The sequence below is a fragment of the Micropterus dolomieu genome, linkage group LG19 (assembly GCF_021292245.1).
Source record: "Micropterus dolomieu isolate WLL.071019.BEF.003 ecotype Adirondacks linkage group LG19, ASM2129224v1, whole genome shotgun sequence".
NCBI classification, from domain to species: Eukaryota; Metazoa; Chordata; class Actinopteri; order Centrarchiformes; family Centrarchidae; genus Micropterus; species Micropterus dolomieu.
The window spans coordinates 18,759,938-18,772,339 of NC_060168.1; the positions used below are offsets into that span (position 1 = coordinate 18,759,938).

General features: G+C 40.4%; 1 protein-coding gene across 1 annotated transcript in view; it reads left to right on the forward strand.

Moving 5' to 3' along the window:
* The window catches only part of LOC123958223 (probable E3 ubiquitin-protein ligase MID2), a 64,486-nt gene that overhangs the window by 33,802 nt on the left and 18,282 nt on the right, over positions 1–12,402 (forward strand). The window contains exon 4 of the mRNA XM_046031479.1: positions 2,621–2,716. Within this exon, the coding sequence (XP_045887435.1) occupies positions 2,621–2,716 (96 nt within the window). The remainder of the gene's footprint in view (positions 1–2,620; positions 2,717–12,402) is intronic.

Genomic DNA, 12,402 nt, shown 5'->3' on the forward strand with positions numbered 1-12,402 from the left:
ACACACACACACACACACACAGAAACATACGTTTTTGTCCGACAGCATGCATGCTCAAATGGGTCGCAACTGTATGTGTGCATATACACCCGCTGACTTACACATAAAGACGGGCAAAAACACACACACACACATGCATGTATGTAGAGAACAGAGGAGTTTGTTTCACTGCAGTCTCGGGGGAGGCAGCTGTGTTCTGATGTATTAATCATCTTCGTCTCCAGCTTGCTAATTAATGACCCATCTGTCCCCTCTCACTGATGTTCCACTTCAAACTCCCTCATACAAAAACACACTCACACAGGGCTGCGACACAACAACCAAACGCTCGTAACTCCCGCACCCGTTTCGGGGAAAACAAATATTAACGGACACTGTGAGCCACACTGTCTCATCTGCATTCAAGACTTTAAGAAGGGTGCTTGTGGCAACTTTATCTGGAAATAGTTCTCTTCTGTTGCTGTGCGCTTAGGTGGCACATGTGCGATCAGGCTTGCCTGTGTGTGTGTTTATGTGTGCACTTATGTGGGTGTATGTGTGTGTGTGTTTGTAGGCTTATCAGGTGAGCCCGGGCAGAGTGTCAGATGCGGTAATGGAGGCTTCAAAGACAAGCGCTGCGGTGAGTTCCCTGGCTGCCTTTTACCAACCCACCCACCCCTCCCACCACTCCTCCCCTATCCCTACTGTTTGGACGCAGAGAGGCAGACTGGCACACAGGTAGACACCTGGGTGAATAAGGAAGGGATGCAGGGAGGGCGATAAGCAGCTAGATAAATAATTAAGTGGGTGCAAAGTCAAACAGACAACAGGCAGCTAGAGTAAATCAGGCTGAGCGACAGGCAGAGGAGGTACTGGAGAGCAGGGACGCCACCTGACAGACGGGACAGACAGACTGAGGTACAGTCAGACAGTCAGAGTCGTGGCCAGGTGCTTGTCCAGCCCACCTCCCTTTCACTTGCATGAGTAGAGCTACTTCAAACACCCGCCGCTTGTCTGCTGCTTTGTTCTGCTGTTCTCTTTGCAGCTGTGGTTGTTGTTGTTGTTGTTGTTTTGATACCCATCGTCGTTGCCGCCATCGTTGATTTGTTTCCTTTGAACGGCAGTTCTATTTCTGGATCGCTGTTTGCTTGTTTCCATTTTCATCTTTTGTACTGTATATGTGTGTGCGTGTGTGTCTTTTGTTCTACAATTGATAAACACAGTCACAATTGCGGGATAGTAATTTACTGTTTGATCATTAAAATTGTGTGGAGGTTGATTGGTTTAATTTTTCAGGGATCATATGGCTGTTTTGTGGCTTTAATGTAAAGTATGGCAAGGTCAGGCAGTTAAATCATCATATTACAGACAATATGATAAAACTATCATATAAAACCACTCAATTGCATTGTAGGATAGAATTGTTAACAATTGTTGATCGTTAATTGTCTTACCGGTAGCGATAAATATATTTAATTCGAAGGTATTGGCGTGTCGGTGTGACCCTGATATTAAATTATTTCAACATGATGGTCGAAGTCCATACAAATTTTTGTCAGAAATTTAAAGAGCATTTCAACACAGAGAACCTTTTGAAACTAAAGTCCTGTGCTTTGGTTGAAAGAATTAGTCAGTGAGATTTCCACTTTTCTTTTTGATTATTAATGAATTCATTCAGTTCATTCAACATTGTACAAAAAGTGTCATTCTGTATTTCAACATGCTTTCATGTCATAAAAATATATTTTTTAGCACATTGTTTCATGACCACTGTGATCCATCCTAATTTTTACCAGGACTATAGCAACCTAATTCTCTCACAGGCCTTGATATCATTTGGACGTATTTACTATTTGTAATGACTGGTTGCCAAACAACCGTTAAACATTTGTACAGAAACTTTTTAGCATGGATTTCATATGTTATAAAGCAAACCCCAGGCCATGATCAACAGAAGAATGCACAGAGTAGAGCATCAGTATGGAACAAAGGAGTAATATAGTGTTGTGATATTTCCTTTTGATGTCACAGAAAACATAACTTAATAATGACATAATTTTATAACACATTTAAGTATATTATTTATTCATTGTAGCTGACTCAATAATGTGTACAGAAATGGCTTTAGTTACTATTAGTAATTTGTCAGTTGCTTTTTATGTCATTTGATTTTCAATGTAGTACCAGGAAAGCACTAAGTTTTGGGCACAACCTTACAGCGCAGGTCTTACAAACTAAACAATCCTTCTGATTTTCAGGATAACTGTAGAAATTAATGAATTTAAAGATATGAACCAGTACCTAGTGGGTATTAGGTTGATGACACGGCACTGAAATCACCAAAAATGTTGTTCTGAAGAAATCATGTATGTAATCACAAATGTCAAAAACTGTTCCACTATTTCCAGATTCAAATAACTGATAATGACAATTTTTTTTATTGTTGTAAAACGCAGTTTCAATTAGTCCGTTTTTGGATAGTGTCTGGCTAGCTGAACATTTAAAATTTAAATACATAATAACATTGTCGTGTTTCTACATTCATTACCTAACCTTTGCTGTCAATGAACACTGTGACAGCTATATATGCTAATGTGTGTCTCATTTGTCCTTAATCTTTCCTCCTTCTCCCTTCCAACAGCAAACCCTGGAAAACAACCTGACCAACCTGGTGAAGAGGAACAGTGAACTGGAGAACCAAATGGCCAAGCTCATCCAGATATGTCAACAGGTTGAGGTATGCAAAATGTTTATGTCTTTGTGTGTTTAGGTGTTAGGTGAGTCTCAAGTGAAGTCATTAACTCTAAAGCCTAGTTCACACTACACGATTTTTTGCCCGATTTGCCGCTCGGCGAGCTCGGCGACCGTCAGGCTGTGATTGGGGGTAAATCAGCGGCGGTCGCCAGTCGTTATGTATGAAATACACAATGACTCATCAAAACGGCTCCCCGACACATTTCTAACACATCGCCGACGTCTGCCAGATATCTAGCAAGCCAAATATCTGGAGGAGTCGACCGACTCGACATCCACATCCAGCCAATGAGAGCAGGCAGCTGGCAGAACAGGCAGCTACTTTTTCACCGCAAAACACTTTTTTTCTCACCTCCAGCTCTCTCTCAGAAAGACAGAACTTGTCTTCTGGACTTTTCCTCCTGTTCACAGCAGCAGCTGCACCGCATGTTAGCCTTTCAAAACAAAACCAATGTGGTAGCTAATGAATTACATCTGCACTATTGTGTTCACTGTCACTTTACTTGGTCCATGCTTGCAAAAATATCCACCATGTCGCAATTTTTAACATAATGACTCTCTGTTTCTCTGAAAAATGCTACAATGTGTCGCCAAATATACCTGGGCGGCCCGCCAAAATAAAGTGTATGTGTGGGGAAAAAACACTGACTGAACCGTTGTTTTTTACAAGCCAGGTCTTCAGCAGTGTTGACCGGCACTGTCTCTCCCTCCATGTGGTTAGAGACTTTGTGAGTAGACGGCGGTGAGGGAGAGAGAGGAGTAAACCCTGGCAGGACTTTATGAAATATATCAGTTAACTCAACATCAAACTATATCGGTATACCGATATACCGCCCAGCCTTAGACCATTCCATTCCATTTATAAATGCACCAGCCGCCACTGTTGGCTCCCTTTCCACACCAATAAGCTACTCTGGATTTTCGTTAAAGCCGATGCAGTCCCTCATCCGGCACAATCAATGCGTCAAGCTTCAGAAACAATCTCATAAGAAGCCAGGGTTTCACGTTTAGGCCTATGAATAACTCACAACAGAGAAGCTCAGCCTGCATGAATTTTCTCTCAATTCAATTAAATTCAAATTAGCTTTATTGGCATGAACAATGTAACAACAACATTGCCAAAGCATCATACATACAACATAAGAACAATCAGCCCCATACATTTCATTAAACAAGTAATTAAAGCGTAAAGTAATCAAAGCGTATGTGTGTTTGTGTTAAAATAAAATAAAATAAAATAAAATAGAATAAATTAATGAAACAGTAACGTGTGTGTGTGTGTATATATTAATAGACAAAAAAAAAATAATTGATTAAAAAATAATAAATAAATAAATAAGAAATCAGTATCAAATGTAAAAACAAAACAATTACTAAAATATCAAATGATCAACATAATAATAATTTGAAAATCTGTACAATTATTTGTTAGTCTGAGGTTCCACTGGTTGTCCTCACTTCATGGCATGAGGAGACATATTTTGCAGCAATTATTTCGCATTTGGGCATTTCTCCCAGTAAATAGGAGAGTTTCTGTGTGTCTGATATGAATTCGAATTCGGGGTATATTTGGGAAATGTTTGCAAAGTGTTTTTGTCTTAGTGTTTTATATTTAGGGCATGAGGTTAGAAAGTGCAGCTCTGTCTCTACCTGTCCTCTGTCACACTGGGAGCAGAGTCTCTCCTCTTGTGGTAGCCACCTCTGTCTGTGGCGACCCTTTTCTATGGCCAGGCTGTGTTCACTCAGTCTGTATGTTGTCAACATTTTTCTTAATTTGGGACATTTTATTGTACTCAGCTAATTTGCCAGTGTGAATTCTCTTTTTAGGGTCAGATAACATTGTAATTTACTTTGTGTTTTGGTCGTTTCTTTCCAGTATTCAATATATTTTTCTTTCTGTGGGTGTTAGTTGGTATTGCTGTCCTGAGGCTGTTGGGGACTTGTTACTGCAGAGAGCCTCAGGACCAGATGGCTAAGGGGACTCTTCTCTGGTTTCAGCTGTTAGGGCTTTGTGATGATATGTCTGGGGGTTAACTGATTTTAAGTGATTGTAAAATTTAAGTGATCTTTTCTGTATTTTTAGTAAGAGGGGGTATTGGCCGAGCTCTGCTCTGCACAGGTTATTTGGTGTTTTTCTCAGCACCTGCAGGATGCTCTTACAGAACTCCATATGGAAAGATTCTATGATTGTTTTGTCCCATTTGTCAAATTCATTATTAAGTTTTGGCCCCCAGATTTTGCTACCATATAGAATTATTGGTTCTAGTACAAATTGGAAAATTTCAATTGGAATATATATTTTAATGTTTCTTTTTATTGCATAGAAAGCTCTCCTTGATTTGTCCCTCAGATTTTTCACAGCCATGTTGAAGTTCCCTGTGTATGTAATGTTGAGGCCAAGGTAAGTGTAGTTTTTTGTGTGTTGTAATTTAGTGGTGTCTAAATAGAAATTGTGTGTAACCTGATTTCTGTATTGTTTCTGAAAGATCATTATCTTAGTCTTTGCTGTGCTTACTGTCAGGGCCCAGGTCTGACAGAATCTCTGCAGGAGATTAAGGTGCTGCTGCAAACCTTCTTTAGTAGGTGAAAGCAACACTAAGTCATCTGCATACAGCAGACCTCTGATCTCTGTGTCGTTCAGGAGGAGGCCAGGACTGAGATTGCATCTCTCTCTCTCTCTCTCTCTCTCTCTTTCTCTCTCTCTCTCTCCGAGACACCAATTCACACCCAAGTATGTCACTATTAATGATTGTATACAGCTTACTGCCTTTGCTATTGGTGACTGCTCTGATTCCACGCTCCTTACACTTTGTCTCTCACACACATCTGAGTGTCCAGCGGTAGAAAGTGACCCTTGATCCTTTTCTTTCTTGCTTTCCTTCTCTTGTAATGTCTCTCACTCCTCCTGGATCGTAGTTTTGTTTGTGCTAGCAGTAAAATCAGCACTCCATTCTTTCAGTTCCCCACACTATATAGCTATATATATAAATGCTGATTAGCATTGAAAGTGAATTTCAGTTCCCAGTCGTGGGGTCATGAAAGGTCAATGTTGCAGCATCGTTAAAATGGATTTTATCTTATCTAAAACAGCCCTTTACAATCGCTGAAATGTACTGTATTTGCGCAGACTGATCTTGTCTGCCATTCGATCCAGTGACTGATGCAATGCACTGCCTTGAAAATGAAAACACTAAATAGCAGTTAGGATCTCGGTGGCCTCTTGTACTTAGCCAGTGGTAGCTCTCCAGACAATCAGACTCAAGCCATGTCTCAAGAATAAAGGATGAGCCGGAGCTCTCGGCAACCATCCACTCTCAAACTGTTTAAATGGACAGTTATGTAATTGCAACCTTGGAGGAGGGTTTACACTTTGGTGTCCTGGAATGAACCGATACCTGTCTGCAGATTATACTAGCCACTCTTCCATTTGGGCTCATGCTGTGATTTAATGGAGGTACTGTGTCAATCCAGCCAGAGAGTACTAATGCGTAGCCACTGAGTGCATCACTAACATGTGCATGCACGAACACACACACAAGCGCAGACTTTCTGTCTTAATGCACTCACTCTTAATAAACACCATAATTTCTGTCCAAGATTTGACATTAATGGCCACAGAGGACAAATGCACTTTGGTGCCGCCATCACTCTGTCCGCAGTTCATTTCTTATTAGCCGGGCCAGACTCCATTTTCTCTGTGTCACTGTGAGGTCCATGAAACACAATTCTTGCAGCCACTCACCCAATCACAATTAAATGATCGCTGTGTGATTCATTAAGTACAGACAAACTGTTCGTCAAAGGCGCGCTGAGAGAAAAAAAAAGGCTGTCGTCTTTTGTCTTTCTCTGTCTGCATGCCGATGTTGCGCCACCGCCAACAACAACAGCAGAATCTCATCACTTATTCATCAAAAACAAATGAGGAGCAATAGCATGGGGGGGTGCATGCTACATCGACTTATCATTAAAATAAACTATATGTTTTCCCGCTTTGTTTGTACCCGTTCAGAGCTATTCGTGATGCAATTTCAAGAGGGCTAGTTTAATTACTGATGTGAGGAATGAGGGAGCGTAATGTTTTCTGGTGAGTTCACGTTAATGTGCAGTGGCTCTTCATGTTTGACGGGAGGAGAGAAGAGGTGAGACGAGGACAAATGAGAAAAAAGATGAAGATGGAGACAGAAAGAAGGAAATGTTGGGAAAAGTAGAGGAGGAGGCGAGCAACAAAGGAAGGAGGAAAAGTAAAGAGGAAGATAAAAGAAAGAAGAGAGAGCAGGACTGAGAGGGCAAGCAGAGGAAGAAAAAAAGAGGACGTGAGTGTTAGCGTGACAACCAATGATCTTTTGACCGAAACAGATACAGGGACTGTGTGGAAGAAAGCGCTCAGCAATAATGCAATACAATACAGACAGGGAATAAAAAAAGAGAGACTTGGTGGAGTGAGAGAAGTTTGTGCAAAGTAAAAAATCTCTGAAGGGCTTTGAGCATGACCTGGATTCCTCTCCTTCGTGTTTGCATCATATTGTATTGGTGCCAAAGATATGATCAAACGCAGTGTGAATCAGTTTCCAGTATGTCAGCACACACTGCAGCAATGCTGTTCTCCATTGCTTCTCTTTGGGGAGTTATCTTCTCTTCAGTCTTCAGAAAAGATGTGTTGACTTGATGATGTGTAGGATGTTTCTTTCTTGATAGGCCTCACTCCTTATCACAGTGGTGGTGTAGGATTGTTAAATCTGTTGCAGTCATAATAATAATAATTATAATAATTTTTGTTGTTGGGCTTTAACACACATCTGTTATTTACTCAGTGCCAGGTAGCTGGCTGGATGTTAATAGGCAGCAGAGAAGAGACACTCAATGAGGCTGTTTGACAAAGAGCATTACCCTAAAAACTACTTTGATTTAGAATCAGAGCATCCTCCCCAAAGATCCGGTCGTATAGGTCTCATGTAGAAGCAGCTTATTATGACGCATACTTTTAAGCAGGAGGCCACTGTTCGTGTCCTGTGTGAAACCAAAAGCCTACATTGACTTACGCACATAAATTAAGTTAAGTCACGTGACTTTTGTCATGTGACTTGTGACTTGTTTTAACCCAAACGATGATCATTTCCTCAACCTAACCAAGTAGTTTTGGTGCCTAAACCTAACTAAACAACATCAACTGTGTGTTTATTATTGTTACCATGACATCACATATGTCTATTTGGGGAATGTCACATTTGTTGTTTTGGGAGTCATTGGCAATTGTTGTATGAGGACGTGTTGTATGATTTGTTTTACTGCCATTTTACACATTTTCAGCAGAGTTTCAGACTTGGAACTTTGTCAGAGTTGCGAAGTTCTTGATTTTGCGTTCAACAACACTTCTGAATTCATATTGCAACTTGACAGATGATCAGATTTTCTGTCTTTCCGTTTTGCTGTGTCCCACTTTGTCTCTCTCTTGCTGTCTGTGTTTGTGCTCATTCAGATTTGTGACGTGTCGTGTTCTCGGGTGGCTTTTTAATGAGGGCACTCTGTAATGAGGTGTAGGTAGCCTAGCTCACATTCTGTATTTCATGGCAGGGAGGCATCATCCAGACACAGCTAATGTGCAGTAAGCATTGTTTGAGGATGCAGTCAATGCAGCAGCCAGTCTTTCCTGAGTTGTGTTGCCAGCTGGAAGGAAACTAAATTAGTTCACTGTTAAGGTTGTAAGCATGTGTGTAGTACGACTGATGGAAAAAGGAAAGAATCACATCAGACAGACGCAGAGTGGATTTTAATGCTCAGACATGTATGTCTACTGATGAAACAATGAGGTGTAAGTCTTTAGCTAAGACCTGTCTAGGTTTATGTACTCTGAAGCTGATCCCACTGTGTGCAGAATATGAATCAGCTCTGTGGAGATGGCTGCACTGCTGCCTAATCCTTTGTATCAGGTCTCCTCTTGCCTCTCTTTACCTTTCTACTGGAATATCTGTGGGATCGAATCCACTGGTGTTGTTTGTCGTTGGTATATTTCTAAAGCCATTTGCGGTTCCACTTTCAAGCAAAGAGGACGTCAATGGAGTGGGATAGTGGCATATAATGAAATTAAATTCTTGCTTTCATGCAGTCACTGTTTTTATTTGTAAATTTATACATTTTCAACCTGTTCTCACTCCCAAGTCATCACATATGGATGCATGGTCAAGACCCATTGGCGTTAATTTGTAATGCTCTGAGAAGCCTCTTAGTGTCATAGTGGGGGAAGCACTGTAGCATCATTTATGAACGCTGAAAGCCGGTGTAGGATAACCTAACCTTAACCTTATGACCTTTTCCTAAACTTAATCAAGTAGTTTGGGTGCCTAAACCTAACCAAATTGTGACGTTTGACAACAGAAACCCCCTCCCGTTTCACAACGTGATGCTTTATTTTGAAAGTCTAACCAGACTTTGCATATTTATTATTGCTAACTTCGGTCTTTTGACTTATTAGGCCGAACACCGAAAGTGGGGTTTTTTTGCTATTTTCGGCCGATTAATTTCGGTGGCCGAACATTCGGTGCATTCCTATTTCTGACATTGTCATGCTTGCCTTTTGTTTAACTCTAATGTATCCATAAGCCTTTCTTCCCTGTTTTAGATCTAGGTGCCACTCGGATGTGATAGATCTCTAGGAACTATCCCAGAATATGTGGACAGCATCAGAGATAAAGCTGTCAGACTGAGGCCTTGCATCTGTTTGAGAGAGAGGGGCACGGTGGGGGGGAATTGAAGTGGTCAGTTAGAAGCAGACCAAATGTGGACAAAAAAGAAAGAAGAGGAAAAAAGTAAAGTGGGATAGGAGGCAGGAGAGGCTGAGTGGAATGAGCACAGAATTGATTCAAGATGTGAGGGTTGTGGTGTCGGCAAGAGGTTAACAGCTGTTCTGAACCTGGGCCAGTCCTCGCTAAGTTTGAATGGGAGCCACTTTGGCTGGAGTAGGTCATTTTGGGAGCCAAACATTGCTTATTGTCTGCAATTTGAACTGCAGATGTCCACATGCTGATGTTGGTAGGTGTGCTGTAGGGCAGGGAAAAGGGTTTGCAATATTCTGGGCGGCTGTGGCTCAGGAGGTAGAGCGGGTTGCCCGCTAATCAGAAGGTCAGCGGTTCAATCCGCTGCATGTGGAAGTGTCCTTGGGCAAGATACTGAACCCCGAATTGCCCCTGTTCCACCAGTGTATGAACGTGTGAGAATGTAAGTTTCTGTTTGAGCACTTAGGCTCAGTGTATGAATGTGAGTGAATGGTGAAATGCGATGTAGTGTAAAAGCGCTTTGAGTGGTTGCAAAGACTAGAAAGGCACTAGACAAATATGGAGCATTTACATTTATTCATTGTAATGAAAATGGAAAATGTATGCATCACATCTGAAAAAATAATAATGTTCAGTGCATTCGAATGTGTTATAATATCTTTTCACTATACAGTTGGCTTAGTATCATTAATTTAAAGTAAAGCAGTATTTTAACAGTATTGTGTAAAACACTATATGATCGTGTCCTTATGACACTCATTAGCATAAAAGTTTGAACTATCTCCCAGGCCCAGCGAGACTATAGATTGTGCCAGATAATAAAAATTATCTATGTTGTGGACGTCCTGGTGGCCTATTGGTTAAGGCGCTAATCAGGAATCACAATATCCCAGATCCATGTTCGGCAGGACCTTTGTTGTGCGTCATTTCTCTTTCACTTCTTTTCCACTCATCTGTCTACTTTAGCTATCTAATGAAGGTACAGAACGCCCTAAAATAATTATAAAAACAATTATCTTTGGTTATATATCACTTTTTTGATTTGTACAAATGCAAAATGTTTTTAAAAGGAGGATTCTGATTTTGTTGAAACCCAGAAATAACATCATACATTTGGAACCCACAACTAAACCACAACTGGACGGATATCACATCTTGTGTGATCTTGTCTGACTGGCTCACAGCTGCCATTGGTCAGAGACAGAGACATTGCCAGGCGTTCACAGTGTCCCTAAAACTTCCTCTTAGATCTCCTCAACTTTTGTATGAAAGTATTACATACTGTACCACTCCAACTCTTCCTTGGACCCGCATAATGCTTTCACTGAATGAAATATTCAAATCCAAGGCATTTTTTTTCTTGGTTCATCATTATATCAAATTTAAGTCAAGCTGTCATGTAGACATTTTGTGAACCATTTTATACACCTGCCATAGTTGGTAAGTTTGATTGATATTTAAAATAAGTTGTGTGGGTTTGAACAATGCTTGTTAACGCAACATGAGTTTGTAAAGATTCACAGTTTAAGAAAATAAATTGGGATTTGTTATGTCGGGGTGGGCGGGAAATTTATCAGCCTTTGCCAGAGTTTGTGATGTTATTATGCTGTTGCAGCTGTGACAGTTCTTGTGACAAATGCGCTCAGCATTATCAAGGCTGAATGAGCATTGCAGCATCATTAAAACACACACAATTCAGGTCATTTATCTGGAGTCAACAGATTTTCTCAAAATCACAACATAGTGAGAGATTACAATGTCAAATCACAATATTAGGGCGTCCTCATTTTGACTTTAGCTCACCTCAGTGTGATTGACAACATCCGAATGACTGGCACTCTGCTTGGCCACATACATCATTCACGTCATTATTCACTGAAAAAACACAGAGTGGGTGGTGAATGGTGACTGTCAGTCATTTGAAGGCAGGAAAAAAATGAAGCTGCATAGCTCATTTTATTTAATTTTGACTTGTAAGTAATACATGCTCATTTCCACTGTATAAAAATATAGGCGAATAGATTTAATCTTGACATAATGTGGGAGATGAACTCAACCTAATGATGTCCGGGAGCATATGTGCTCAATATAATGCTTCTATAAGAAAACCTGAGGTGGAAGATGTGGTAAATTTATTCTTCCTCATTTCGGCTTTTAATGATTTAATGATTGTGCTGTCAGTTTGCACTATGTTGTGTACATTTTCATTATAATGCTCTAGATTATTAGCTTTATAAATACTATGTTCAGTTGCTAATAATGTCCGCGTTTCATCTTCTTGCTTAATAGAGTGTAATTATGGCTGATGTGATATTTTTTGTTTTAATTTATTTTATTTGCCTCATGAGATAATGAGGGGATGTTATGTGAATGTGGTGAACTTAAATGTCAGCTGCATTACCACGCATAATGAACGTGCAGCTAAGTGAGAATAGTTATGCATCAGCAGGATGGATGAATAAGCTATGACAGATCTTATTGTTATAAGCTATTATTCTTCAGGGATTTGTACAATAAGAACCCTTTATTAAACTTTCTGGCATCTTAAATTTGCTTTTTTGTAGCTTTCTTTCCTTCTGTCCTTTTTCAGTGATCACAATTTCACAACCTTTTTTAACTTGGAGTTGGAACTGTGTTGTTCATGTTCACCTGCAGAGGAGCCTGATGAACAGGGAGATGCACACTAGGTGATAGTGTTTGTGTAGCAAGGAGTGGATAGTAATGTCAGGAGCTGGCAGACAAGGAGGAGGAGGAGGTGGTGGTTTTGAGTGATGTGAAAGAGGAATAGGATGAAGATGAAGATTGTTTCCGTAACTCTAAGCTGCAGAGTAGACGTTGTAATTCACAGTGATCTAGGGCTGCTGCATTTATCCTGCTTAATTGCTAACCTGCAGTCATA